Below are 26,114 nucleotides of genomic sequence, written 5' to 3'. Positions count from 1 at the left end.
GCAAAAGACCAGTGCACCACGCTTACCAAACTAAACTAAATATGCTCCTATTAAATTTGCACTGTAACTAGCTTTCTTAGCAAGAACCATTAGCTTTGATTACCAATCTGATTTTCATACACCAAACGACAAAATGATTCCAAGATTTTTGGATAAATAAGTCCAGGTTTCACATTTATTCAGACCGTTTGAATTAACGTAATCAACAGGGTAACATACAAACTAGTTGATTGAAAAAATGAATTGTCTTTAGGATAACACCAAGCGTATTAATTTACATAAGCTCACCCGTCCGAAAACGGGGTTGACAGATAAATAGTCCAGTACGAGTTTTAGGAATCTAACATGCTGGCAAGGTTGAAAAAAACAGCATTAGATGGTGAGATCTAAAATACTTACAAAGCTAGGGGGACAAAATGGATACAGACTTGGTATACATGTAACGCTATCAAGACATATATAAGAATAAGAATGCGATGCTCTCAGTAAGAGGCAGACACGAGTTGAAATAGAAGAAAGAAATAGCAATGCCAATATACCCGGAACGATGAATTCATCCGAGATAAAGCTGCTGAAGATTTGTGGGGAGCTCTTCCAGCAACAGCTGGAGCAACTGCATGCCCGTTCGTTCTTTGTTGCTCATCTGAAGGCAATGGGTTTGGTGAAGTCTCATTTGGAGAAAGGGGCATCCTCTTACCTACACTCAAATCCTGACCTACGCATCCAAGGTGACATAACCAAAGTGAAAACAGGCAGCGTAAGGGTTTTTTATTTGAAAAAAGCCTTTGCATCAGTTAAATGGCAAAGAAACCAAGTCAGCTTCTTTGCCTAAGAAGAATGATAGTACTATAAAATATATTAAGCTCATAAACTCAAAAGTAATAAAACTCACAATTTGAGCGTGACCACGCTAGCTTCTTGTTTTCCCGATCAAATACCAAACGGTATCCAATCATGAAGTTCTCTGTGAAAAGATTCTATTAGTTTTAAGATTAAAGTATCCTTCAATAACTAATACGGTATACTATATACAATATTTCAGAGTACGGGTAATCAGTAGACATTGACTACGAAAATAACTTACGTCCAATTGTTCCCATATCCCCTTCTGTTGGCTGGATGGCTAAACAAAATCCAATGACTCCCTGCACAAAAAGGTACCTAATTTATCTAGAACTGTTACAGGAGAAATCGCCACTTCTTCCCTTCTACAAGTATTATTCGAAAAACTGAGTTTTCTTTTTGCAGAGAACAATGCCTAATAACATATTAAATGGATGCTGCACATTCCTAGAAAAAATATTTACATGAGCAAGTTTTAACATGCTAAATCAATGCAGCAATCCCTACAAACCATAATATTTAATAGAAAATATTTTCACATGACAACAAATGAACAGTTGCCCCACTTATGTATCCGTAGAAAGTTGGTTCGCCACCTAGGAAAATAATATAACCAAAAATTGTTACAATTCAATTGTCCAATAAATTCATGCACTGCATCATTAGAACAATTGGACACAGACGTGAAGATTCAAAGCAGTTGACATCTGTCTGGCCACAGTAATAAGCATGAAAGTGGGATAAAAAAAAGGCGAACCTTGGGAATTGGGACAAAATGGTGGTGAAAAATATTCTGTATAAATAAAACCATATTTTGATACAAAAATTCAATTAGTTGTGACAAAGTGGAGAGAATATATTCATTAGGTGCCCACGTACAAAATATATGTTCAAAAATACACTTGGTACTTTTTTTCTCATGGGCTACAAAAAATACTTCTCAACCGAAACTCGCTGCAAAATAATTAGTTGATACAATAATAAATAAATAAAAAAAGACATGTCCTCTTCTATTATTAATCCTTCTGATAATTTATAAAGAAAGCAATAAGTAAAAAAAAAATGCATTTAATTTCATAAAAGCATTTAATACCTTCTTTGTTAAGTAAGTAAGAGGTTAGCAATAAAATATCAAAGGAATAATTGGAAATATTCTAACACTAATGAATCCTCTTATATCATGATTCATAGTTAATTGTAATTTAAAAACCTTAGTGCAGGATCACTTCACTCACACCCACCTCATTGCCATAGAATACAAACACGGGATTATAGACCACAAAACTGTTATTCTGTTGGAACACGAGAGTTAAGCTGGGAACCTTTGGCAACTCTTGTGAACTGTCCGAAAAATAACAATAATAAATGAATAAAGCTGTCAAAGAGACTAGAAATCTCCAGCAATTAGGAAATCATGGTCCAAAGAGACACAAGTAGAGGAAAGAGAGACAGACAGACATATATCTATCAAGAAAACTCACCTGGGTACATAGCAATACTCCCAAGGAGATCCTTCAAAGCTAGATCTTGAACCATTTACTTGTTGATCAAACTATTACAAATAAAATCATATGAAAACACTGAGGAGAAATTTATAATTATGGAATTCAGAAAACTAAAGTACCTCCTCGGCTATTACTCCATAAGCATGGCCAGGAAGAAATGTAAAAGACGTTCCGCTATCAATCTGTGCTTTAAAACTTGTCATTTTAAGACAAGTATTCCCAACACAAGATGAATCCACTCCAACAATGTATGTTGAACTGACCAGAAGATTTACAATCATTAGCATGTCAGCATTTTCTACGTTTTTTAGTTCAGTGAAACATGGTAAACTAATTTAAAGCACAGAATTCCATACTATAATCCATCCAAAGGCAAGAACGGGGTAGACTGTTGGATGGTTGGTCCTTGGTCCCCAAAAAACATTCTACCAGAATCATCTTCATTAAAGCACAAGGAAAAGGAATTGTGGATTAATCCTGAGTTGGCAAGAAAACTTGGAACAGAACTCTCCCCAGGTCCCAAACCTAATAGACCATCGGGGGCAACCCCATCCAAATAACCACCACTTTGCTTCATACCACACCTGCATTCAACAAAACAGACATCAGAGACAAAACCAGGAGGAAACTTGCTTTTCAGAACAAGGAGGGTAAAAACATCATCAGGCAAAGTGATATTGGAGTGAAAAGGACAGGGCAGTCAGCCACACCCAAGAACAACTGGAGCCTGAATAGAGGAGTTTGATAAACCGCCACCAGACTGAAGATGCAGTATGTCCTCAACTAACAATCCAGAACTCGATGTATTATCTGACAAGTAACTGACCATGTACGGACACTGCTGCTGGGAACTTTTACAATTCGAACCATTATCACACCAGTGATTACTGCAAGATAGATGCTTACTGGATAACGATCGAGACGGACTATATTCATTCAGATCTCTATCCTGCATAATAGATGCCCCATATGTGAAGGAGCACCTGCCAATCAATTATTGGAAATAAGTGCTAAACCTGTTATAGACTCTAAACCTCACTGAACAATTGCACCCAGAAAGGTGTCAGATTGTCATATTCCACTCCAATTGAAACCTTATCCAATCAAGGATTTGCAATTCGCATGTTGACTATTTTCTAAACAATTACTAAAACAAGCTAACAATCAAATAGTGTATTAATAACCTTATCCGATCAAGGATTCACAATCATCATCAACTATTTTTCAAATAATCAATAAAACAAGCTAATAAAACCAAATATTGTATTATTGCATTAAGTTATTAAGGCTATATGTTAGATAGTCGCGTAAACCAACATATTAGTTCCTGAAAGTGTATAGCCTAGTAACATTAGTCCTCAAACAAAATACATGAGAGTTCAAAATCACCAATCACGTTAGTGTAGAGTTAAAAAAAATGCGCGTTAAATGACAATATTAACATATCTTAAGAGACTAACATGTTTAGATCAACCAACAAGAAATTTCATAGACTAATTTTAAACTTCCTTAGTTTCAAGAACTATGGTAACATTACGCTTAATCACAGTAACTTTACATGGTAAGAGAAATCAGAGAAGAGATATATTAGGCACCGTATTCATACCAGATTGGAATAGTAACTAGATGACAATGGAGCACACTGTACGCAGTCACACGGAATCCAAAGAAGATCACTGCCAGCGTCCAACGCCACAAGAAACGAAGTACTCGGTGTTCCTATATCAATCCACGTGTAATGTAACCTAATCACCAGAGATACATACATTATAAGATTAAAAACCACGTCGTTTAGCACGACGAGAAAAAACAGAAGAGAGACGAGTTAGGGATTAGTATTATCACCAGCCGAAGTCGTTGCCGAGCGACAATGTTTTGCTACCGTGAGTAGGAAACAGAAGCTGGTAGCGAGCGCCTCCGAGTTTGATCTTGCGTCTGAGAATGTCGTCGGCGAGAAGCATCTGGTAGTAGCGCAAGCTCTTCCGGTCTGGCCAGTCGCCGGTCGGAATTCGAACCGGTTTGATTTCATCAGCGAAGCGGTGAACGAGGCGCGCGGAAAACATGACCGGAAGCGGCATTGCGCGTGCCGTTAGCTCCAACAACAACAATAGCAGCAACCGCCACCGCATCGAGATCGAGATCTGGCACAAGCACTTGTTCCGATGCCTCGTTGAAACGGATTAAGTATGACGATTAGTGTTAACTAGTGAAGCGAGAGTGCGCAGTGTTCATCATCGTCATCGATCGTTTCGTCCCTGTGTGGCTGTGTGTGGGAGCGAGAGCGAGAACGAGAGTGTGAGTGGATAAAACAAAGAGAAAGAAAGTGGTGCATTTTTGGTTGGCAGTAGGAATTTAACTTAGGAGCGCTTAATTAACGGGGAAAGTTGTTGGATGTGATATGATTAGTGTTTGAAATAGTGATGGTTGAAAATGATGATTAGGATAGAAGGAGTAAGCGCACAACAGTACCGCCACGAAGCGAAACGTCACGCCTGGTGGCCCCACCGTGTCTTTACGTGCTTGAGAATAAAACGGGCTTTTATCGCCAGTCTTGATTTGTCTTTGCAACTGTGGGCTCCCCGCACTTACTTTCATTCCTTTCCTTTTACGAAATAAAAAAACAAAACAAGCATACGAGGCAAAAGCTTCTTATTTAATCTCGTTACATCAAGAATAAACTTAAACTTAAGGATAATGATACTTGGACAATATTTTTTTAACATCATCTATGTATTATTATGCGATTGGTTCAAAATTATTTAATAATCAATAATAATAATTATAAACACCAAAATAGACCAATTATAGAATGACATATAGATGATATTAAAATATTGTCAAAGTATCTTAAACTTAAATAGTTACCTGGACTGTAAGTATATGTCTGGTGTGGGTAGGGGATAAAGTCCCTCTCACTCAAAGAAAAAAATCTTCAAAAGGTAAACACAAATAATTATGGATCCAACTATTTCTTTGACCAATTTAACTCTATAAGGAGTAGTGTTTTAAAACATATGATAATAAATAGGAAGTAGCGATCATAATTTAAAAATTTTCATTTTTATCTAAAGCTTAAGTACGTATAGCCTCAAATTAATTTGTTAACATTTACACTTTTTTCTTCTAAATGTCAGTCACTTATATTTTCCTCTTAAAAATTACTCATATTTTTACTTATTTGAATTAATTCTATATAGTTTTTGTTATATGTAAAAATGTATTTATTTATTTATTCATTTAATGTAATTTTTTCCTCTTCTGCTGCAGTGCTACAATCAATAAAAAAAAGCCCCACAAGAGCAGTGGTGGTATGGTCCAAGGTGTAAAGACAAGTTGGGTCTTGCCTTTTTTTTCAGACTCTTAAATGCTAAGTTCGCTCCACCTTTTAAAAAATGTAAACGTCTTAAACTAACCTAACTTTTGATCGCTTCCTCCTCGCCCCACTTGAAAGATCTCTCTGTCCCTCACACTTCCGCTTTAGACTAGGGGGCGACAATAGTCCAAAGTTCAAAATTGATTTGAACTAGTGTATAAGTAGATTAACGTATATTTTTAGGACGGATTTAAATGGTGTTTTGAGTAGTTTCTGATTTCATGTTATACTTTTTTAAAATATAATTTTTAAATATTTTTTCTATTTAGTAAATAACATTATAATATATATATATATATGATAAATTTATTTACCTTTTTAAAATGTAGCTTAGTTTAAGTTTTATATTTATTTTATCTTTCTATTTAACTATTCAGAATAAGAAAATTTATATGTATCGTAAAATGAATTCATATTTAATAAATGGAGTTCATATAATTTTAATTAAATGATTCGATCGAGAGTTCAGGTCTTAATAAGAATAGTAACAAATTTTAATCATGTTCATATCTAATTCATTACTATTTTCACTTCATTTCTCGGAAGAACATGGCATGAGCACAAAAGAGTTTATTTTCTTTTAATTTCTATTGGAACGAAAACATAATTTTATTGTTTATCATGGATAATGAAAACGTATTTTCTGAAATAGAGTTTGAATTGCTTTTGAAAAAGGATATAGTTTAGTATGGTCTCCCAGTGTATGGAAGTTAATTTGTTCTGTGCACATTTTATGCTTTGTACATAATCTAAGTGTGAAGTGATTTGTATTATAACGGCTTCGTATTTTGGAAGAAGGATTTCTAGAATGTCTATCTTTTGAGAGCTTGGGTAGAGTGGACAAGCATAAAACATAATAGGTTAATTTTGGTTGAAGAAAGAAAGTGATTCAAAGAAAAACGTTCTTGGTTTAGTCAGCACGAGGACTTCTCGGTGGTAATATTCAACTGGATTTACATGAAGCCAATGACTACGGAAGTTTCCTACAAAATGATCACGTTAAAAGGAAACTTAATTGAAAGTAGAAAGAAAATAAAAATACTGTCATTAAGTAATTCAAGTTGGACAAATAATGAAATTCATAAATATTATTCAGACTTCAACAGGATTTCGCAATTTTTTTTAAAATTCTCATTAATTTTATTTATCGTCGAATAATTAATTTGGTTTATTTTTTTATATCAATTTAGTTTTTTACTTTTAGTTCCTAATCTAAGCTTTAACCCGTCAAGAAACACATATGTACATATATAGACAACCCACCTTAATTGACAACGAGCAAAATTCATACAAGATTTGAAGCAGACCTAATCTTTGGTGCCCGAAGCACTTAACCAAGACGAAGGATCAAGATACAAAAGAATATTTGTTTTAAAAGAATTTATGTGCACTAGCAAGATAAATCATACTGTACAAAAATTTGTTTTCAACCATGTATCCTGTGCTCCAATTTAAAAGCTTCACACTAAAGACGGAAACAGGTATATCACATGTTCGACCACTGGAATTCTATTTCTAAATTCCTCGAAGGGCCACTCTTACTTTCTGGCAAAAGAGTGTACTCTCCAGATACTGCTCCGAGCATTACTACCCGATCAATCTGGATTGTCACTTTCCCAAATGAACTCTGTCATCAGATAAAAATAATAGAGGGGTCAAGCCGAAGTGTAAAAGCAAAATAATTGAAGATGGATAGACTGCATTTAGTGCAGTCCAATTTTCCCACAATTACCTTTCCCATTTTGCTCTTGTTTTTGCAAGAAATGTGAAGCTTCTGGCCTTTTGGAGGACTCTCAAAGGACCATGAAAAGCTCTCTTCCCACTCCGGATTGGGGCCAGTTGAGACCACCTAACCAGCACATTCCATTATAATTAGCACATTCACTTTTCGAGGAGAAAATCAAATCAAAGTAGAAATTGTATATATTAAAAAGAAAACATGATGTTCCTCAAACTGTATAACAAAATGACAACCACATGTTTAGGCTGCAAATCCTTGTCCCTTGAGTTCAAAACTGGAAATAGAAAATAAATTGAAGTGGGCGTGGCCCTCCACAAGATGAAAAGTGACAACCAAATACTTCCATATCAATCAAATCACCATTTAAGTCAAAAGTTACTTCAAAAGAAAAGAAAAAATCAATTTGAGTGATTATGGATTCTAAAATCTGGCAATATAACTGCAGTAGAATATGTAAACGAGGTCAACTGATTTTTTTTTTTCTAGGAACTAGGAAGCAACTTTAAAGGTCCATATCCTAACTGAGAATTTTCTAATACTGGCATAATATCCAAAAGGACATAACAGATCACATTAGCTTTTTGGCATTTATGCAAGATTGACATGGAGATACAATCATATATTACTCTAACATAAAACAAGCACTCGCCTGGAGAAGATCACAAAACAAGATAATGATATGAATTATTATTAAAAATACCTTGGTTTGCCTTGGAGGAGTGTTTCCAAGCGTAAGCTTGCAAAAAACACTTGGGTTTCCGACAGATTGCTTCATATTGTTACCACGCTTGATGATCACCACCAAAGTTCCTGGCAAACACTGCAATAAAAACTCTGCCTTCTCCTGAAAGCGAGGAGGGGCAGACTGGATTAAGTACTGCAGCAAAGGAATAGCATCTGCAGCTGCTATTGATTGAGCTCTTGAAACATCTGCTGGACATGCTGACCAAGCTTGCCTAAGCAGGAAAAGTGCATCCAAGGCAGCCTCCTGAGTAGCCTCAGAGCCTGTCTTTAAGGATGTAACCAGATGGGGAATGCTAAGTGTTGCTGGCTCAGTAGCTCTCAGTCTTGGGAAGTTGCTAAAAAGAGAATTTAAGGCTTTAAGATACTCTTCGTTCACAGTTCCAGTAGCCCATAAGTCCTTTTCAATAGCAGCTAAAAAAGATCACAAATTAAAATAGGTCATATTTACATACAGGAGAGAGGTTTGCGCAGTGAAGCAATTTATAGTGACACGCAAGAATCAACATTGCTCCCCAATCATATTAGAAACGATACCTTTATTTAGAAGACAACTTTCAATTTCAACCTATTCATTGTCTGATACATCAATAAATATGTGCAGAAAACTAGGTGCCTATTTTAGCTAGAAGAGGTTATGTAGCACAAATAAGAGTCAAGCTGTTCAGCTCATGAAGAAACTAAGGGTACAAGCCACAAGTTTTGCTATTCATCTGTTCCTTCCCCAAATTTTTGGTTCCAAGACCAATAATCAACAAAAAATTCAGCTTTGCCATTTTTTTTAAGATGCATTAATCCATGTATAACATTTTTGGTTTCTTTACAGAAAAATATTTTGAAAATCAAGCTAAGCTTCTGCTTATAAAGCAAAGAAAAATGCTTTACGAGTAGAATCAAATAACTAATTCAAGGACAAGAAAACACGTGTTGGAGATTGCCATGTGAAAAGCAACAAACACACCATTTTATATGAGAAAAGAAAATGAAGATATATAATAGTGGCTCCACATAAAAATAACAAGAATTTAAACACTGCCCCATAGGAACATAGCTCACCAGTTATTGCTCTGACTGTTTCACTAGAAGCATACTCTTGAATGGTATGATTTGAAAATAGAAGTTTAATAAACATTGCAGCCTGAACAGATGTTTCAGGATCACTTGAACCTATCAGATCCAAAATAACCTGAACCCCACCAGCCTCTGCAACTGCTCTTTTATTTGATCGACTGTTCATCACAAGGTTTTGTAGAGCACATATGGCTACAACTTTCATTTCTTCAGTTGGCTGGTCTTCAAGCACATTCACTAAAGCGCGACAGGCTGAAACTGCATCACTTGACCGAGCAAGACTCTCGTTCTGAAATAGATCACCAAGAGCCAATGTTGCTAATAACCTCGCTTGTTGTGCTTGGGTTTGTGGGTCCAGGAGATAATGGGATAATGGTACGATGGCTGATTTAGTAACTTTTGTTTCTCTGATCTTTACATTGTTCAGCAATACTTCTAAGAGTCTTGCAGCAGTTTCCTCGCACTGATGAGATCTTAGGAGCTCCAAGAGAGCCTCTATGGCGCCACTTTCAGCCATTGCTTCAGCACTTGTTCCATCATCACTTTCCAACACAAGGAGAGCATTTAATGCACCAACAACTGTACTTTCTAAGCCAGATCGAAGCAGCCTAACCAAAACAGCAACTGGAACTTCCAGGTAGTATTCAGAACTAAATTGCAGAATACTAGCCAAAACAGAGGCTGCAGATTCCCATAAAGCATGAGGAATGGAAGGATCTGCTTGCAATATAACTTTTGAAATTTCAATAACACCACCCTCTTTTGCAATTTCATTTGGCCATATCAGTGCAATACTGACTAGGGCCTTCACAGCTCTCTGTTGCAATATATGTATACCAGAACCAAGAACTCGTATAAGAGGGCCAATTACATGCTGTGTTACTGGATCTTTCTGAAGGTGTTCTTCTAAAAGAAGATGTGAGAGAAGCTCAGCAGCCAACTGTTGCACTGCTGATATTGGAGAATCAAGCAAAGGGATAAGAGGTTCAATAGCTTGGTGAGAAGACAATGTGTAATCAGCACGACACTGTGGATGTTCTAAGATATTAACCAAAACCTGCAATGCACTATGTTGTCCATCTGGCCCAAAGTCTTGTCTTATTAGCAACATAAACAGGGGTTCAACAACTTTAGCAGCTGGTGGTCCTTTTGCTATGCTAGCATTATTGGTCAATATACGCAACAATTCTGCAAAAGCTGCACATAGATAATCAGGTGCTTCATGAAGGATGTCGAGTATGCTTTCAATAACTCCAGCTTTCACCATTTCCATTTTGCAAGCTGGCCTGTCTTTTCCCAACTTGACCAGAGCTCTGGAAATGGCCTCGTGAAGTACATAATTCCTACCGTAAAGTAGGCCAACAAGAGGAATAACTGCACCATGTGCAGCAACTAATTCAGCTAGTTGCTCATCATCAACAAGCCTATCCAGTGCCCGAACAACTGAATGGTGAGAAGGACTAAACTCACTTACAAGGAGAGTGACTAGAGGTTCAACACAACGTGCAGCAGCCATTGTGGACCGGATCCTTGTATTTCCAAAAAGAACAGAACATAATTCAGCAGCATCCCCTTTGAGGTCCATTGAACAATCTGATGAAAGAATCCTACAAAGAACATCCACTGCATTCATCTCAACATCGGCAACAGCGAGTGCTTTTGAAGGGTTTTCACTCAATAGCCTAACTAATGCAGCAATTGCAGCATGCTGCTCTCTCTCTAAACCGGTATTAAGAATCTCCACCAAGGGCTGGACAGCTTGTCGAGCAGTCTCTGCATTTCTAATATGGTCAGCGGAGAATAAACTTTCCAAAGCTTTTGCAGCCCTATACCTTGCAGCTCTTCCTCCTAAACGTAGTACAGCTACAAGTTGAGTAACAGCTCCAAATGCTGATTCATGTCTCCGTATTTCTGCACTGCTAAACAGAATCCCTAACAGATCTGTGGCAGCTTCTTCTGTTGCATCTTGTGGACCTAGTGAAAGATACTTAGAAAGTGCCTCTAGGGCACCTGCCTCAACCATTACAATCTTATTTGATGGACAATCTACAGCAAGCTGAGTCAAAAGCCCAAGTGCTAAATATGGTGCGCCCGGGCGTTCTGGAATTGGTTTGAGCAGATCAACTAGAGCAGGTATTGCCTTCCGAGAAGTGGCACCAGCTCTTATGTCATCAACTCTAAACAACCTCTCAAGAGCAACTTGATCAGGATAATGCACCAAAGAAAATTCCTCTGACAATTCTAAAAGATCCTGTATATCAGTATCAGCACAGCCAAGCAAGGAGATAAGTCCACCAGCTGCCCCAGAATTTGCCACAGACAGCAACGTTCCCCTGCTACCATTACAGACTAAGCTAGCTATTGATTGAGCAGCAAAATATCTGTTTGCTGATTCCTCTGACTTCAATAAATTGGCAAGTGCTGGTATTGATTTCATGGTTGCATGTGCTCGTATAATATCCCTATCCTGAAACAATATTGCCAGCAACAAAGCACAAATCCACATGCTGCTATCTTCTTTATAGTCAATCTGCATCACACCATAAGGAGCTAAGATTTGACAAACAGAAATAATAATTGTACACTAGTCTATTGTCTAACTACTATATAAACGACGAGGTGTGTATCTGTGAACAACTTTGACGAATAAGAATCTATTCATGAAAATGAGTAAATAACTATGGAAAGAATCAGATGCCACTGTATACTTCAAATTGATTGAAAACAAATACAATACCTGACTGTACAGCGAGAAACAATTTGCAATCCTGTCACTGAGAAACTCAATTGCACCCGCCTCCATTATTGCAGTTTTACATTTTTCATCGTGGCAAGCAAGAACAGTTAGTAACCATATAGCTAAGTTGGCACCAGAAACAATAGTGGTGCCAGTACTTGATTTACCATCATTGGCTTCTTTTGTATGCCTGCAAATGCTGATAAGGTCCCTGCCGTCATCATGCTGATAATCCAAAGTAGCCTGTGAAGAAATAAGTATATCAACAAGAGACTGAACTAGATTACCAGACAAGTTTGATAAATTGAGATCCTCCACCAGCCTCTGGTGATTTACTTTAGCAGCACAAATAAGAACAGCCACGCCCCCAATTTTGACCTTTATATTTTTAGAAGAGGAATTGATTATCCTCTTAGCTATAGAAGGTATACATCCAGGGGCAGAAACAACAATGTCTCCCAAAACAAAAGGTTGATCTTTACATAATCGAGATAAAATTTCAATAGCTTTATCCTGCAACACTGGCGTTGAACCAGTAATGGACAGAACTATTGGGCTGATGCTTTTAGGAAATTCAGCCAATACTGCCCAAGCAGGCTTGCTGTGTGCACCATTCACTTCTGACCTGGACAGCATGGCAAGTGCTTCTAGAGCTTCTGATGTGGAACTAAGTCCATTGACAGCAAAGTCTAAGAAAGAAACTAATGCAAGAACAGTTCCAGCTCGATTCACACAATCAGTTACAGCATAATCAACTTGCCTCTTAGAATGTAAAAGGCGAGCAATTGCTGCTGCAGCCTGTGATTTTCCATAAATTGTGCCTTCACGTAATACTCTAGTAGCAGCCAAGATGACTTCTTCTGCAACAGCTTTCTCAGCAACTTCACTATCCAAAATAAGATTTGCCACAGCACATGTTGCCAACTCTGCCACTTCCAAAACTGAAGAGTTAGCTAGTGAAACTAGGGAGGGTAATGCATCTCTAGCAATAGCAACCACATCCCTGTTCTCTTTGATGGAAAGAAATATTGCAGCCAAGCAGCGCGAGGACTCCATTAAGATACTTTCTGATTCAACATTAAGCAACTTCATTGCTGACCAAAGAGTTTTAACAGCAATGCTGCTCTCACGCACATCTTTCCTTGTTTCAAAAATACCCGCCAGAGCAGACACAGACTTTGCCTGAGTTTCTTCCTTGGTTGAGCTCAGTAATTTAATCATTGTATCAATTGCATCACTGGCAGCACTACCTTCACGTAGAAGATCAGTAAGAGCAACAACTGAAAGCATACTTCTCAAAGCATCTAAAACATAAACCTTAGATTCAGGTAAATCACTGGTCAATAATGTTGTAAGCTGACTGATAGTTGCTGTATCAGATTTATGAATTAAGTGATTCAAAGTCTTTGCTGCAATCTCCTTTCCATTTGGACTTCCATTTTTCAACAGCCAAAGCAATGCAGGAACAGCATCAGCACTTTCAACACAAGCACGTATATCCTCACTGTGATCACATAGGTTCCTAAGGATTGATGCTGAGTCTTCCCTTGCCTTTGCAGATCCTGACTCCAAAATTTGAACAAGAGGAGGTATACCACCAGCAGCAGTAATAGCCCATTTACTTTCATCATTTTCATGAGATAAAAGGCAAAGGAGGGCAACAGCACATTCTTGTTGTTGTTCGGATGAAAGCCCCAGAAGAGATATCAACAGCTGAATCCCTTCACGGCCTTGAAGTGCACTCCACAAACTGCATTCAGTATTGCACAATGTCAAGAGAGATTTTAGAAGTTCATCTTGCACTTCATTAGCAGCCATCGTAATTAAACCAACAAGCAAACGTTTTGCATCAGAATTTGCAAGTTTGATTGACAGTATAGGATTGCTATACAAACTAGCTAGTGCTTCAATAGTCCGTTCCTGCACAAGGAATGACAAGCCAGTTTTAAATTGTTCAAGTAATGTCTGCTCAACTGCCAAAGGATCTGTGGCCCTGGTAGATTCTGCATTGTCGTCATATATCATAAGAGCTGAAGCTAAAGCCCCCAACGTGTCAGCAGCTTGGGCAGGCGAGGAGCATGATTCAAGGCTTTGACCAAGACTGGAGATGACATATGACAAACCACCAGAGATGTTTGCTAAAGCACACATCGCATTCTCTTGTAATGCTTGAGCATACTCACCCTGCATGAACTCTTTGGAAGGAGCTATGGTAGCATTAATCAAAGCAGGAATGCCATTGGAATTGGCTATCTCTTTTCTTGCATCTTTGCACTGAGCAGAAAGAGATTTAAGAGCACCAGCTGCTTCAGCCCTGACAGCAGCATCATTACCAGGGCTTAAAAGTTTGAGAAGTTGTTTAGTTTCCTCAGCTGTCAACAATTTTGAACAAACAGATGCATCCTCCATCATCATACAGCCAAGTAAAAAGCACACATTTGCTAAAGTGTTAGACTGCCCTGTTTTCAGTATCTTAATTAATATGTCCACCCCTCCAGCTTGTATTGTGGCATTCCAGAATCTATCAGTGTTGCTGGAGAGATTCTTCAATGCCCCAGTCAATAAATTATCAACTACATTTGTCTTCAGGCCCTTTTGCAACTGCTCCCATAGCACTGGAACTACTCCTTCAGTTGAAAAAATTTTTGATCCAACATGATCTTTGGCACCACCTTGAGAAACAGCAAAAATTGTCTTTGCAGCAGCCACTTGACCTTCAGCAGAACTGGACTTGAGCAGACCAAGCAACGGTGGAATGCATCCTCCAAGCAAGACTTTCACCCTCAACTCATTTTCTTTACAAAGTGAACCCAATACAGTTGCTGCCTGTATCTTCACATTTGAAGACCCTGACCGAAGAAGGGAAACAAGTACTGGAACTGCCTGGGAATGAGATCCAACAGCACTGAAAACATTTTCTCGAAGATCAATAAGCTCCAATAACTGCTTCAAAGAATGCTCTTTCTCCTGCATAGAAGATGAGCTCTGACGCAGCTGCTCAATGCATTGGGCAACACTTGCTAATGTACCATCTGGATCCTCCATGCTGCTGCTGTTGCTACGTTCTCTGCAAACAATTAGGAATGTAAGATACAGAATCTGTGCTTAAATTCAAATATCCATAAACCATATATATAACCATCAAATTAGATAGTTCTCATTATCTTCAATGTATGAGACTCAGAAAGGGTGAGAGAGGAACATATTACTTCTATCTTGGAACATTTTTACACGGATGACACAGTATACCACAACAGGTAGGATTCACAAGTCACAGCTTACTTAACTATAAGCAAAGTACCAATGTAAGTGCAAGAATTTCAGTGGAGCAATACAAGCAAATGATTTGATGATTTTAAAGGCCATAAAATAATCTTTTTTAACATAATTTGCAGTCATATCCTATGTTGTAACCAACCTCAATCCCATCTTCAGAACAGAATGGGGAGGTAGAGTCTCTGATTCTTGAGCCTTCCCATCACCATTTCTTTCCTGCAATCAGAAGAATGACAACGAGAATAAACAGAATGTTAGTATTTCTCTAAATGATGGAAGTGACAAAAATTAACACGAATACATTAGACTTAGTACTATATGGATAAGGATCAATCTTGAAGTTGTATGTGAGGAGAAATGGAAAATCAATTTGAGAAGGAACATAGCAAAACCATATATCACTACCACAACTTGTTTTTTTTTCTTTATCAAGAAATTCAAGATTTTCAAAGCATTAAATGTTCATGATGGCTGCTTCTATTACAGTTGACTACTTGTTATTAGCGTAGCATACTAGCATCTTATTGCATAAAAACAGACAGGAGACCTAAAATGGAGTAAAAAATATACAGAATTATACAGTGCAGCAGAAAGCCTCTGTATAATAGACTCCAGTTTAGAATAAAAGCTACAAGTAACCCATTAAAACAGATGGCCATGAATGCTATAGTCTTAAGAGAATATAATAATGCGACCTTTTTTCCATTTCTAGCATTTACCCTTCACCCAGTCACAGAACCAAGGATATGTAGAAGGATATATAGCAAATGATGGTAGAGTGCGTAACTAAAATAACGCTTGCTATCTACAATAGAATATTTACCATCATCTTCATATTTCTGTAAAACCATAGACGTTTCAATCAAAGAACAGTGTCAGATATTTTCCAATGGGAGAGAAGAAACAGATAGTAGAATGAAATAACACACTTCCATGGTTCACAACGACGCTTTCTGGAATAGTTTGGCACACCAAAAAAAGCACAAATCAATTCTAGTTTTAGACAGATGTTCATAACCACAATTGCGACTACCATATTGCAGTTTTAGAAGTCTCCACAACCACAATTGCCGTTGCATCATCCTTCCCTTGTCCAAAATTTCTATAACCACGACTAAAATTTTAAAACATAGCGGACCGCCAAGCAATTTGAAGAAATGGTTTCCAGTATGTGCAAGAGAACTTAAAGTTTTGTAAAGTTACAAGTATTTCCTAATACTCAAACACTTTTCCTCTACCAGTAATGATGATGGTAAAACATAAAATGAATGAAAAAGAAAAAGAATAAACAATGAAAATCACGAAGTACCATGTCATTAGCAGCAAGTGTGCTGCCATTGTGGGCAGCAAACCTCCAAGTCAGTGTGGTCGCCAGCTTCGCTTCTCGCAGACACTCCCAAACAGATCAATCCAGGACACCGCTCCTCTACAATCAGTACTGGAGAGTCTGACAGAACATCAAATCCTCCCTGTCCAAACCGAAATTCAGATTTAAATGAATCACCAGTCTTGAACAACACTAATTACACCAAAATCGCAAATGCTCCAAACAAAAATAACTAATAATATTATTAATAATAGCTACACGGTGACCTAACCAAAAGAATCTATTAAAATTGAATCGTGGAGACTGGTACACAGGCGGCAGATCAAGAGCTACCACCCAGAAATGGAAGTGCAGAAAGCGTGAAGCGTGTGAGTCAACGAAAAAGTCAAAGCGGTTACGACGAATGAATGCGAAAATATTGAAGAATGGATACGCGAAGAGGTGTGAGAAAGGAAAACACCTTCAGAGAGCGAAAAACGAAGCCGGCGTGTTTGTGTGACGGTGACTCATCGATTTGTTTTCTTGGCTTGGCGGTGGTCCGAGACAGATTTGATTTGAACAGAGGTGAGGGTGGCTCGTTAAGAAAACAGTGCGAAATGTGTGTTTTTGGGTTTTAAATGGGCGTGTTCAATGGTTGATTTTGATGGAGAGGGAGTGTCTGACAGTGAAGGAAATACGCTGTGGGTGTTTACAGTTTTCACTGTCATAAACCATTAGGAGCACCGACAACAGCTCCACCCTCTAAGCTTTGTGGCTTAATGGCTTCACATTCGCTTGAGCCAACGGTTTGGAATGGAATCACGTGTGCAAATAATGTACCTTTATGCATTCTTTATTCATCGTATATAGAATATATTGAAATAAATAAATAAATAATAATTGGAATGTTTATTACGCTAACACTGTGACCCCAAATGTTAAAATTCGCATGAATGAAATTGTATTTGCATAAAATAAATAACGTTCGGTAAGAAGTTATTCTTAAATACTCGTGAACTAACAACTTAAATTAAGCTTTTAATGCTACAACAACGGTTGTACATGTTATCCGTACGGATTCTGTAGATTTTTTTTTTCGTCACATATAAATTGTATTTTTAAAAGTGATTTTTGCCATTTATCAAAACAGTTTCTCTTTAAACTTTTTTTAATTTTTTTAATTGGAGTTCATTCTCTAAAACTAAAATGATCCGATCCAAAATTAATATAATCTTTCCGAAGAGAAAAATACAATCGCTAAATTATTTAGATTCCATAATTAACATTAAATATACTCCAATTATTTGTTACATATATGTCCACATGTTTTTATTTTAATTGAGCTGGGGTCTTGGTTGTGGCCTAGCCATTTTATAAGCCATCTGAATTATATAGACTTTTTGTGCTTAGTTGGCAAAAGTATATTTTCTCTGGCACTCTATAGGTTTGATGACAATGGAATCCTTCCAATTTTCAAAGACAATAATAAAGTTGCTGAAGTTTAAGACAAGCCACGTTAATGTTCAAAACTTTAGCATGTTATTTCGGCCAGCTGGAACGGCAACTGGCAAGTCATGAGTTAGATTATGATGCAATAAAATCAGAGTGGGTCTTGCAGTTCGCACTTGCGCCCCGTAAGCATTTGCTGTTATCATGCAATGATTGGGACACTGCACTGTTCCAGCTTGCTAAAACACTCTTTTTCTGTTCTTAATTACATTCCTACATTAAACTAACATCGATATTGTTTTTCTGTGTTTACGTTAATTAATATTAATCTCCTTCCATCTTTGTCCAATTCCTTGCACTGTCTTACCCTTACCCCTTGTTTTATTCATTTGCTACCCATCTTTTTCTATTTTTATTGTAAGGAAATTTCTAACATGGTTATAATTTAATCATATAAACGTTAGTTTTATAAGATATTTTATTCAAGTTCATTGATGTCGTGTATAAAATTTAAAATCCTTATTTATAGAGTTAAATGTCCATTTTTCAGTCTTCCTCTTAATAATTTCAAAGAAATAATTTACCAACCATCAACAGTCGTCACGCAATAACTAACAACAACATTAAAACTAAAAAATCTATCACAGTAAAAAAAATAATAAAAAGAAAGTCATACTATTAACATCTAAATAACGAAAAAATCTACAAAAATTTTAAAAATAAACCCTCGGTGTTTCTTCGACCAAGCATCTGAACAGGAAGACTATATATCAAAGAAGAAACCATTAGCACACCAATAAACAGATTTGACAATTCTTAGGACTACAATAAAGCCATTGTGAACGACCCTCGATCACATGTGTTGAACAATCATATTATTGTTTTATTTAATTAAATATTATTTTTATATGGTCATAATATAGTATTAAAACAATATTTAAATATAATTAAATTAAGTTCATGGATTATGAAAATGTCAAATATAAATAAAAATTATTAAAACATAAGTGTGTGTATATATATATATATATATATATATATATATATATATATATATATATATATATATATATATATATATATATATATATATATATATATATATATATATATATATATATATATATATATATATATATATATATATATATATATATATATATATATATATATATATAGTAAGAGTAAACAAATGACCATTGACGACCTAATAGAGGTCAAAAAGAAAAGGGAAAAAAGTAATAATAAACAAGCTAGACGCGGAAGTGGTGTTTTAATTACTTTATATGTTGAGTGCCATTGAATTTAATAGAATATGAGTGACTTCGGTATTTATGTTAAAAAAATCACTATTAAGCGGTCAAAGATATTTTGAATAAGATTAATTTTAAATCAAACATCTATCATCCCGTCTTAATAACATAATATTAATATAATAAAACATTTCATTATAATATTAAAAAAACATATACTTGATAATGTATATTAATATAAACATTTAAAATATCAAATAATGAATTATATATTAACAAAAACATTTTAAGTTGTTTTACTCCAAAATTATGCCTAACATAATCTAACATCAAATAATGAATTATATATTTAGTTTTTCATCCATAACCGATGTTTTCTACACCTGCATATTCATTTACTTATGTCAATAAAGTGGTCATTAAAAAAAAACAACACCAACAAACATTTGAGGTAAACTAATTTACAAAAAACATTGTATATGTACAAAGTAATCAAAACAATTATAAAGACATAGTCACACAATTAAAAACGATTTTAAAATTAATCTGTGTGGATAAATGTATTAATATCGCAAGTTGTACACTTATGATGACTTTTGTTGTTATGTAAAGTTATTATCAACGGATTTCACGCTACCAGCCACAATGTTAGTCCATCCCCGTCATAAGCCCTACGAAGTCCCTTATATTATGACATCTTTTCTACTTTCATCATATAACTAATTTTACTTTATGAGTCTAAATAGTTATTACAGTATCGTGATATCTTTATATTGAATTCATACGTCAATACATACACAAAATAAATTCAAGACTAATCCACCTTGGATTAGTGTACATCATCCTTAGACAATTCACATGCATAGACCAATCTAATACTAACTTCTAATATCATTAGAATTATATTATAAACATATAATTCTCATGACAATAAATTAACTAAAAAACTCTGCTAGTCTTGCTCACTTATATCACCAGTACTTAAAGGTCAACTCACTCAACAACTGGATGTCTCGCCCAACAACCCTTACATGAAACCATTCTCACAATAATTTTTCCCACCGAGCCTAATGCACACCTAGTATGGTGTTCAAGGTCCGAAAAATATAGGTTGTATGTCTGTCATGATGTTGAACGATACCTTTAGGGTGCCTGAGCGTCAGCTTGCTGTTTTGTGTCGCTGAGTGCTAGCTTGTTGTTTTGTGGTGTTGAGTGCCAGCTCTAGGGTGCTTGGGCGTTAGCTCACTGTTTTTAGCCATTGAGCGCCTGTTTCTAGGCTCTTAAGCGTCACCCCGTGTGTCCATATTCTTGCTTTTTACGTATTTTCTAGTGAGTTGTTGGGTTGTATTTGGTCCTTTGAAGTATGGATAATTATTTCATATAAATGTTATGCAATGTGAATATGAATGAATTTGTATGTGGTTTGAGATGAATATTGTGATGAGTAGTTTGTGAATGAATTGAATGGTTGATGAACGTAATTCCATGATTGGTGGAGGTTACATGGTAGTGCATGTGTTATTGTTGTATGAATGTATGAAGCTTTGAACTGGTGGTCTATTTCAACACTCTAATGATCATTCATTCTCAAGTAGAGAGGGGTGAGAGTAGCGAGAGGGTTTTATCTATAGGCTTTGATCATTGCTATATGCAACTGAAATGGACTAATCTTGTATGGTAACTTGGTTTTAACCAGTTGTATTATCATTACAAGTGCACAAACTACCAATAGTTCAACATGCACACGAAATTTGAATAAGTTTTGTCTAAATCTTGACACGTATAGGATGATTAGATTGTTATAGTTCATTTATGAATTAATGTTTGACTTGGTTAATGTAATATATGAACTGTCTTATATATCTACTTTACCTTTTTACTTGTGCTTTGTAGTATGTTCTTCTATTTCTAAAATAGATATTAAGTGCAGAAGAAACTTATTACTCCAAAAAAAAAATGTCTGACCCTCTTCTTCTACTAATCCGATGATATGTCAAATAATCTCAAATAAAAAAAATCAAAACAATGATATAATTCCCTCGTAATTTTTTATCCAAACACATAATTAGAGTTTGAGACGAAAACACTTTTATCTTTAGTGCAAGCGAGTCATTTATTGGTCTTTTACCAAAATTTCTTCAACTATTAATTCATAAAAGAATAATCATAAGATATTTGCCAATATAATTTTCTGACACATATTTAATTACGGGTTAAAATTATTAAAAATTATAATAAGTGCAAGAAACTAACAATTTATAATGTTAGACAGTAATAACAGTGGATGAAAAAGAATAATATATTATTGTGTGAATTGCGTAGCGGGTGTCAATTATGATAATTTTTTTTCCCTCATGGAATGAAAATCGGAGTGGTTTTCCTATAAGCCATGCTTACCGTGAAGCCATTCCATAGATAGTTGCATCAGCTAAATTCAGGTTCTATCAATCTGATGTCTTCCATTTTTTAGTAGATGCTAAATGTGTGTCTCTCGTGGATAATATGAGTTTGGGCTAAGGCCCTATTGGGATAAAAATAGAATGGCCCAAACAAATTCAGGAGGCCAGCCCAGGGACGTTGAGATGAATTTGTCGATTAAGTTTGAGCCACGTATGAGGGGCATTATCGGAATGGCAATGGGAAAATCTTAATGTTACCAACTGCTGTGGAAATGAAACCCACTCGGTATTACTTCAGGGTTCCCTCACGGAACGGAACAATCGCCACAGAGAAAAGAACCCCGACCAAACAAAAAAAGCCCTAGAAAAGATTTTGGAGAACCAATTTCTCACTTCACAAAATCTCAACCTCTTCTTTTATTCTTTCTTTTGGATAAAACGTTTGCTCATACTGAATTTTCTTTTCTCTTGTTTTGCTTTCTTTTCGACATTTTTTCTGCTTCGGTGTTTTCAGGAAGAAAGGGACAAGAGTAATACAGGAGAGTGCATTCCTTTCGGTTCTTCGCTTCGGGACTCTAATCTTCGATGCCTCTCTGTTTTTTCTTCTCTTTTCTCAAATTAGGGTTTCCGTAAGCGTGCCTCTTTCTCGATTATCACCAAACTATCGTCATTCTGAGTAATTTTCTCTTCTTATTCTTTATATTCGATCTATCGATTTTTTATTTTTCAATATTAGAAGTTATTTTTTGAATTTGTTTGGTTCCCCTGGATCTTGCCGTTATCAATTTGAGGGCAAAATTTCTTTTCGTATGGTTGCAATTCTAACCATTAGTTTGTGCATGTTAGGTTTCTTTTCCACTTTTAAGTTTGCAGTGATTTTAGGGTGAACGCTGTCATTGTTTGAATTGATTGTTGTTTGTTTCTTTGTTGTGGTGTGTTTAATCTCTGTAACCAGGTTGAGGAGGGTGATTTGTGTTTTGGAATAATGTCGCCAAAATATCAGACTCCGCCAAAATATCAGACTCTGGACAATCGTCCAGTTAATCAGTGGAAGGTTACGGAGCTGAGAGAGGAGCTGAGGAGGAGGAGGTTAAACACCAAAGGTCTGAAGGATGATTTGGTAAAGCGGTTGGATGAATGTCTTCGTCTTGAAAGGGAGGGTGAGCAGGATTCTGAGAAGGAGGAGGCCAATGGTTTTGATGATGTTCATGTAGACGGGGAAAAAGGTTCTGCGGCTGTTACTATGGATGCTGAAGTCGTTGACGCAACTGACAAGGAAAGTACCCAAACATTTGAGACTGCTGAAAAGGGGAAGAGTGATGTAGTTGAACCGATCGAAACAGAAAATGAGGAAATGTTTCCGGGGGTTGTGGATGAAGACAGCAATAAGAATGACAAGCAGGATGATATTACTGGCCAAGTTGACATTAATAATAGTGTGTCAACCATGGATGAAGAAGTTGAACACGAGGGCTTTCCCTCCGGTGTATATTCTGGAAATGTGGTAGAGGAGGTGGCTAGTACTCATGCTTCGGCTGTAGAGACGACAATTACAGTTACTGAAAGTGTAGTAACAGGTTTGGTAGTCAGTGGTGAGGATTCATACTGTGCAGAAAAGAACAATGAGTTTTCTGCAGCAAAGCTAGAGAATGAGGAGTCAAAGGCGCAGCTGGATGGTGAGGATACAAAGCCCCAACTGGATTCTGAGACAAAGCCCCTGCACGAGGATATTGTGCCCGACTCTTCTGTTCCCGAAAACCAGGTATCTGAGGTCAACCCTAGTTTAGGGTCTCAAGTAAAATCTGATTCTATTTCTACTGATTCTGTGTCAATTAATCAAAAGAATGAACTAAAGGATACTATAATTACTGATAATGTCAAATTAGAACAAGATATTGTTAAGCCGGAGATGGTGGAAGAACCATCATCCAGAAATGATGTACCTGTTTCTTATGATGTACCTGTTGGAGGGCGGCATGAGAAAAAGACATCTGTTGAAGAAAATATCAATAATGTTTCAAGTCCAGACTTGAATAAGACCAATAGCAGTGATGATGTGGGGTATCCAGAAAAGTTGAATTTAGACAGAAGTTCTGGTGATGATTCCATGGAAGAGGATTTGCCTGAGACTAAGCAAATTGATTCTAAGTTTAATGTTGATGAACTTAGAAAGAAAGTGGAGAGTATTGAAGAGCCTATTGTGAAGGAGGAAAGTAGGACTATAGCTGTGGGAGATGGTGTATCTGGAGGAAAAAATGATACCCACCAAGATATTGACATTAGTCCCGTTGCCCCAACTGAGAAACGAAAATTCCATGGTAAGCAATATACGTCTGAAATGGACATTTTTTTTAAATTGTTATAACACTGAAGGTAAAGCAAGAGTAATATGCACTGTATGTTGCATTGCTGTAATTGGTTTCTTCTTTATGTATTTTTAGTAACCCTCTATTATTTGGAAAATTGTCACAGAACAAACATCGGTTGGGAACAATGAGCCTGCAAAAAGGCAACGCAGGTGGAACACTGAAACAGTTAAAAGTCCAGATTCACAAAGCACTACTCCCAGGCCTGCTACTACACCTAGAGAAGAGCCAATTCCTCAGAAACGCAACCTCTCTAGGTCTGATTCCTCTGCTACTGATGACACACCTAAAGAGCGCATTGGTAAGCAACATTTTTCTGAATAGGGTCTACATTTGTAGTGTAGTTGTTGAGTTTTATTAATGCGGATCACTTTTCAAGTGCCAAACCTCTAGCCTGAATACGTAAATTCGTGGCACCTTCAGATTTCAATCCTGGACACTTTTTGAAGCACAATTTGCTTATATATCTTATAATCTTATATATGTTGTTACCGTTTTTTATTTGAAGGTGGAAAATTATCTGTTGGTTGATTCTAAGTAGACGAATGCATTTAATGAGACAAGGCTCGGTTGTTGTTGACTTGTGCTGTGCTTTTTTATGTGGGTGTATTCTGTCTATGTTGTACAGCACATTGATTTTATTGTCATACTGGCATGTGTTGTGTATTTTATGTCACTGTTTTTTAAGTTGACTAGTTTTTTGCAATCTTTGGCAGTTCCACCATCACCAAGGTCCCCAACTAATTCCCTCAGGATTGATCGATTCCTCCGTCCATTTACTCTGAAAGCTGTACAAGAACTTCTTGGTAAGACTGGGAATGTTAGCAGTTTCTGGATGGACCAGATAAAGACCCATTGCTATGTTACTGTAAGACAATTCTTTTCTCTAATGTCTTCCTGCAACTGTTGATTCCCACATGATGTTATAGTATCTTGTATTCATCTCACGGTTTTAAGTAATCTTTTGTTGATTTCCTCGTGGTATAGTACTCATCTGTTGAAGAAGCCATGGAGACACGGAATGCTGTGTATAATTTGCAATGGCCACCAAATGGTGGGCGTCTCTTAGTTGCTGAGTATGTTGATCCGGAAGAAGTGAAAATGAAGTTAGAATCTCCTGTACAGACTGCCCCCATCAGCACTGCTCCAGTAGTTCCGCCTGTGGTCCCAACATCACAGCCAGAGCCTTCCCCTCGGCTGCACAGGGAGCAGCATTCAGTTCCAACTATGCTCCCACCTCCACCACCATTGTCAAAAAACCCACCAGTAGCAAGAGATCGACTTCCATCACCACCACCTCTTCCAGAGAAAGTTGACCCACCTATTGTCACTCTTGATGATCTCTTCCGCAAAACCATATCAACTCCTCGGATCTACTACTTGCCTTTGTCCGAAGAGCAAGTTGCTGCAAAACTTGCTGCACAGGGTAAAAGTGTGAGGCAGTAGGCCAATTAACCTGCAATTCTTCCCCGGAAGCTTTTACTGATTTTGTTTTATTTTTCGTCGTGCTAGTTAGTGGTATGAATTTATTGTGAATGCGGCAGATCTGGTGCTGTTTTGTCTCGGGAAGAAATTGTAGTTGCCAATGCATATTGAGACTTAAATTTGTTTAGTTTTAGAACGTTGTGAACTAAGAGCTACAGGGGTTTGATAGATTTTTCCCCACTGTTTGAACTAGGCTAAGCGAACCGTTACCTGAAACTACTTCAACTTTTATGGAAAAATTTGACTTAGATTATGCCTCGTCTCCTAGCTGTTAATTTTGTTTAAGGTAGCTGGCTCTTTTTTGTCTGCTGTTAGTCATACAGGAGATCAACTATTTTGACGTGAAAGTTTATTTTGCTCTAGTTCTACAATTGATTGAGTGCTACCAAACAGGGCAGCAAGTATTTTGACTATTAAAGAATTGTTATAGGATCTTGTGTAATCGGAAGATGTATATATGGTGCTAACATGCGCCATCGTAGTTCTGGAATCTAATATAGGACAACTGCAGCATGTCTACTAACTTCCCCGAAATTATTAGAGTCAAATAGAAAATAATAAAATTATAT

General features: G+C 36.7%; 3 protein-coding genes across 3 annotated transcripts; 1 reads left to right on the top strand and 2 right to left on the bottom strand.

The window, feature by feature from the left end:
• Positions 1 to 226: 226 nt before the first annotated feature.
• On the bottom strand, positions 227 to 4,734 carry LOC108329763 (aspartic proteinase-like protein 1). Its single transcript, XM_017564127.2, has 10 exons — positions 4,194 to 4,734; positions 3,955 to 4,093; positions 3,059 to 3,297; positions 2,705 to 2,932; positions 2,468 to 2,606; positions 2,325 to 2,395; positions 2,085 to 2,184; positions 1,085 to 1,145; positions 893 to 964; positions 227 to 715 (listed from the first exon to the last, which is right to left on the bottom strand). The coding sequence occupies exons 1-10, from the start codon at positions 4,475 to 4,477 to the stop codon at positions 483 to 485; spliced, it is 1,566 nt and encodes a 521-aa protein (XP_017419616.1). The 5' UTR covers positions 4,478 to 4,734; the 3' UTR covers positions 227 to 482.
• Positions 4,735 to 6,964: 2,230 nt separating this feature from the next.
• On the bottom strand, positions 6,965 to 17,388 carry LOC108328922 (protein CELLULOSE SYNTHASE INTERACTIVE 1). Its single transcript, XM_017562828.2, has 8 exons — positions 17,075 to 17,388; positions 16,597 to 16,756; positions 15,430 to 15,503; positions 12,012 to 15,078; positions 9,260 to 11,804; positions 8,163 to 8,617; positions 7,454 to 7,570; positions 6,965 to 7,348 (listed from the first exon to the last, which is right to left on the bottom strand). Exons 2-8 carry the CDS (start codon positions 16,597 to 16,599, stop codon positions 7,208 to 7,210), a joined length of 6,402 nt encoding a protein of 2,133 aa, XP_017418317.2. The 5' UTR covers positions 16,600 to 16,756; positions 17,075 to 17,388; the 3' UTR covers positions 6,965 to 7,207.
• Positions 17,389 to 21,962: 4,574 nt separating this feature from the next.
• Positions 21,963 to 25,798, top strand: LOC108329179 (uncharacterized). The gene is made up of 5 exons (XM_017563265.2): positions 21,963 to 22,370; positions 22,650 to 24,012; positions 24,167 to 24,361; positions 24,777 to 24,928; positions 25,048 to 25,798. The coding sequence occupies exons 2-5, from the start codon at positions 22,680 to 22,682 to the stop codon at positions 25,504 to 25,506; spliced, it is 2,139 nt and encodes a 712-aa protein (XP_017418754.2). The 5' UTR covers positions 21,963 to 22,370; positions 22,650 to 22,679; the 3' UTR covers positions 25,507 to 25,798.
• Positions 25,799 to 26,114: the final 316 nt, after the last annotated feature.

The sequence above is a fragment of the Vigna angularis genome, chromosome 2 (genome assembly GCF_016808095.1).
Source record: "Vigna angularis cultivar LongXiaoDou No.4 chromosome 2, ASM1680809v1, whole genome shotgun sequence".
NCBI lineage: Eukaryota > Viridiplantae > Streptophyta > Magnoliopsida > Fabales > Fabaceae > Vigna > Vigna angularis.
The sequence above is the reverse complement of the archived record's forward strand: the minus strand, read 5'-3'. Positions and strand labels throughout refer to the sequence as shown.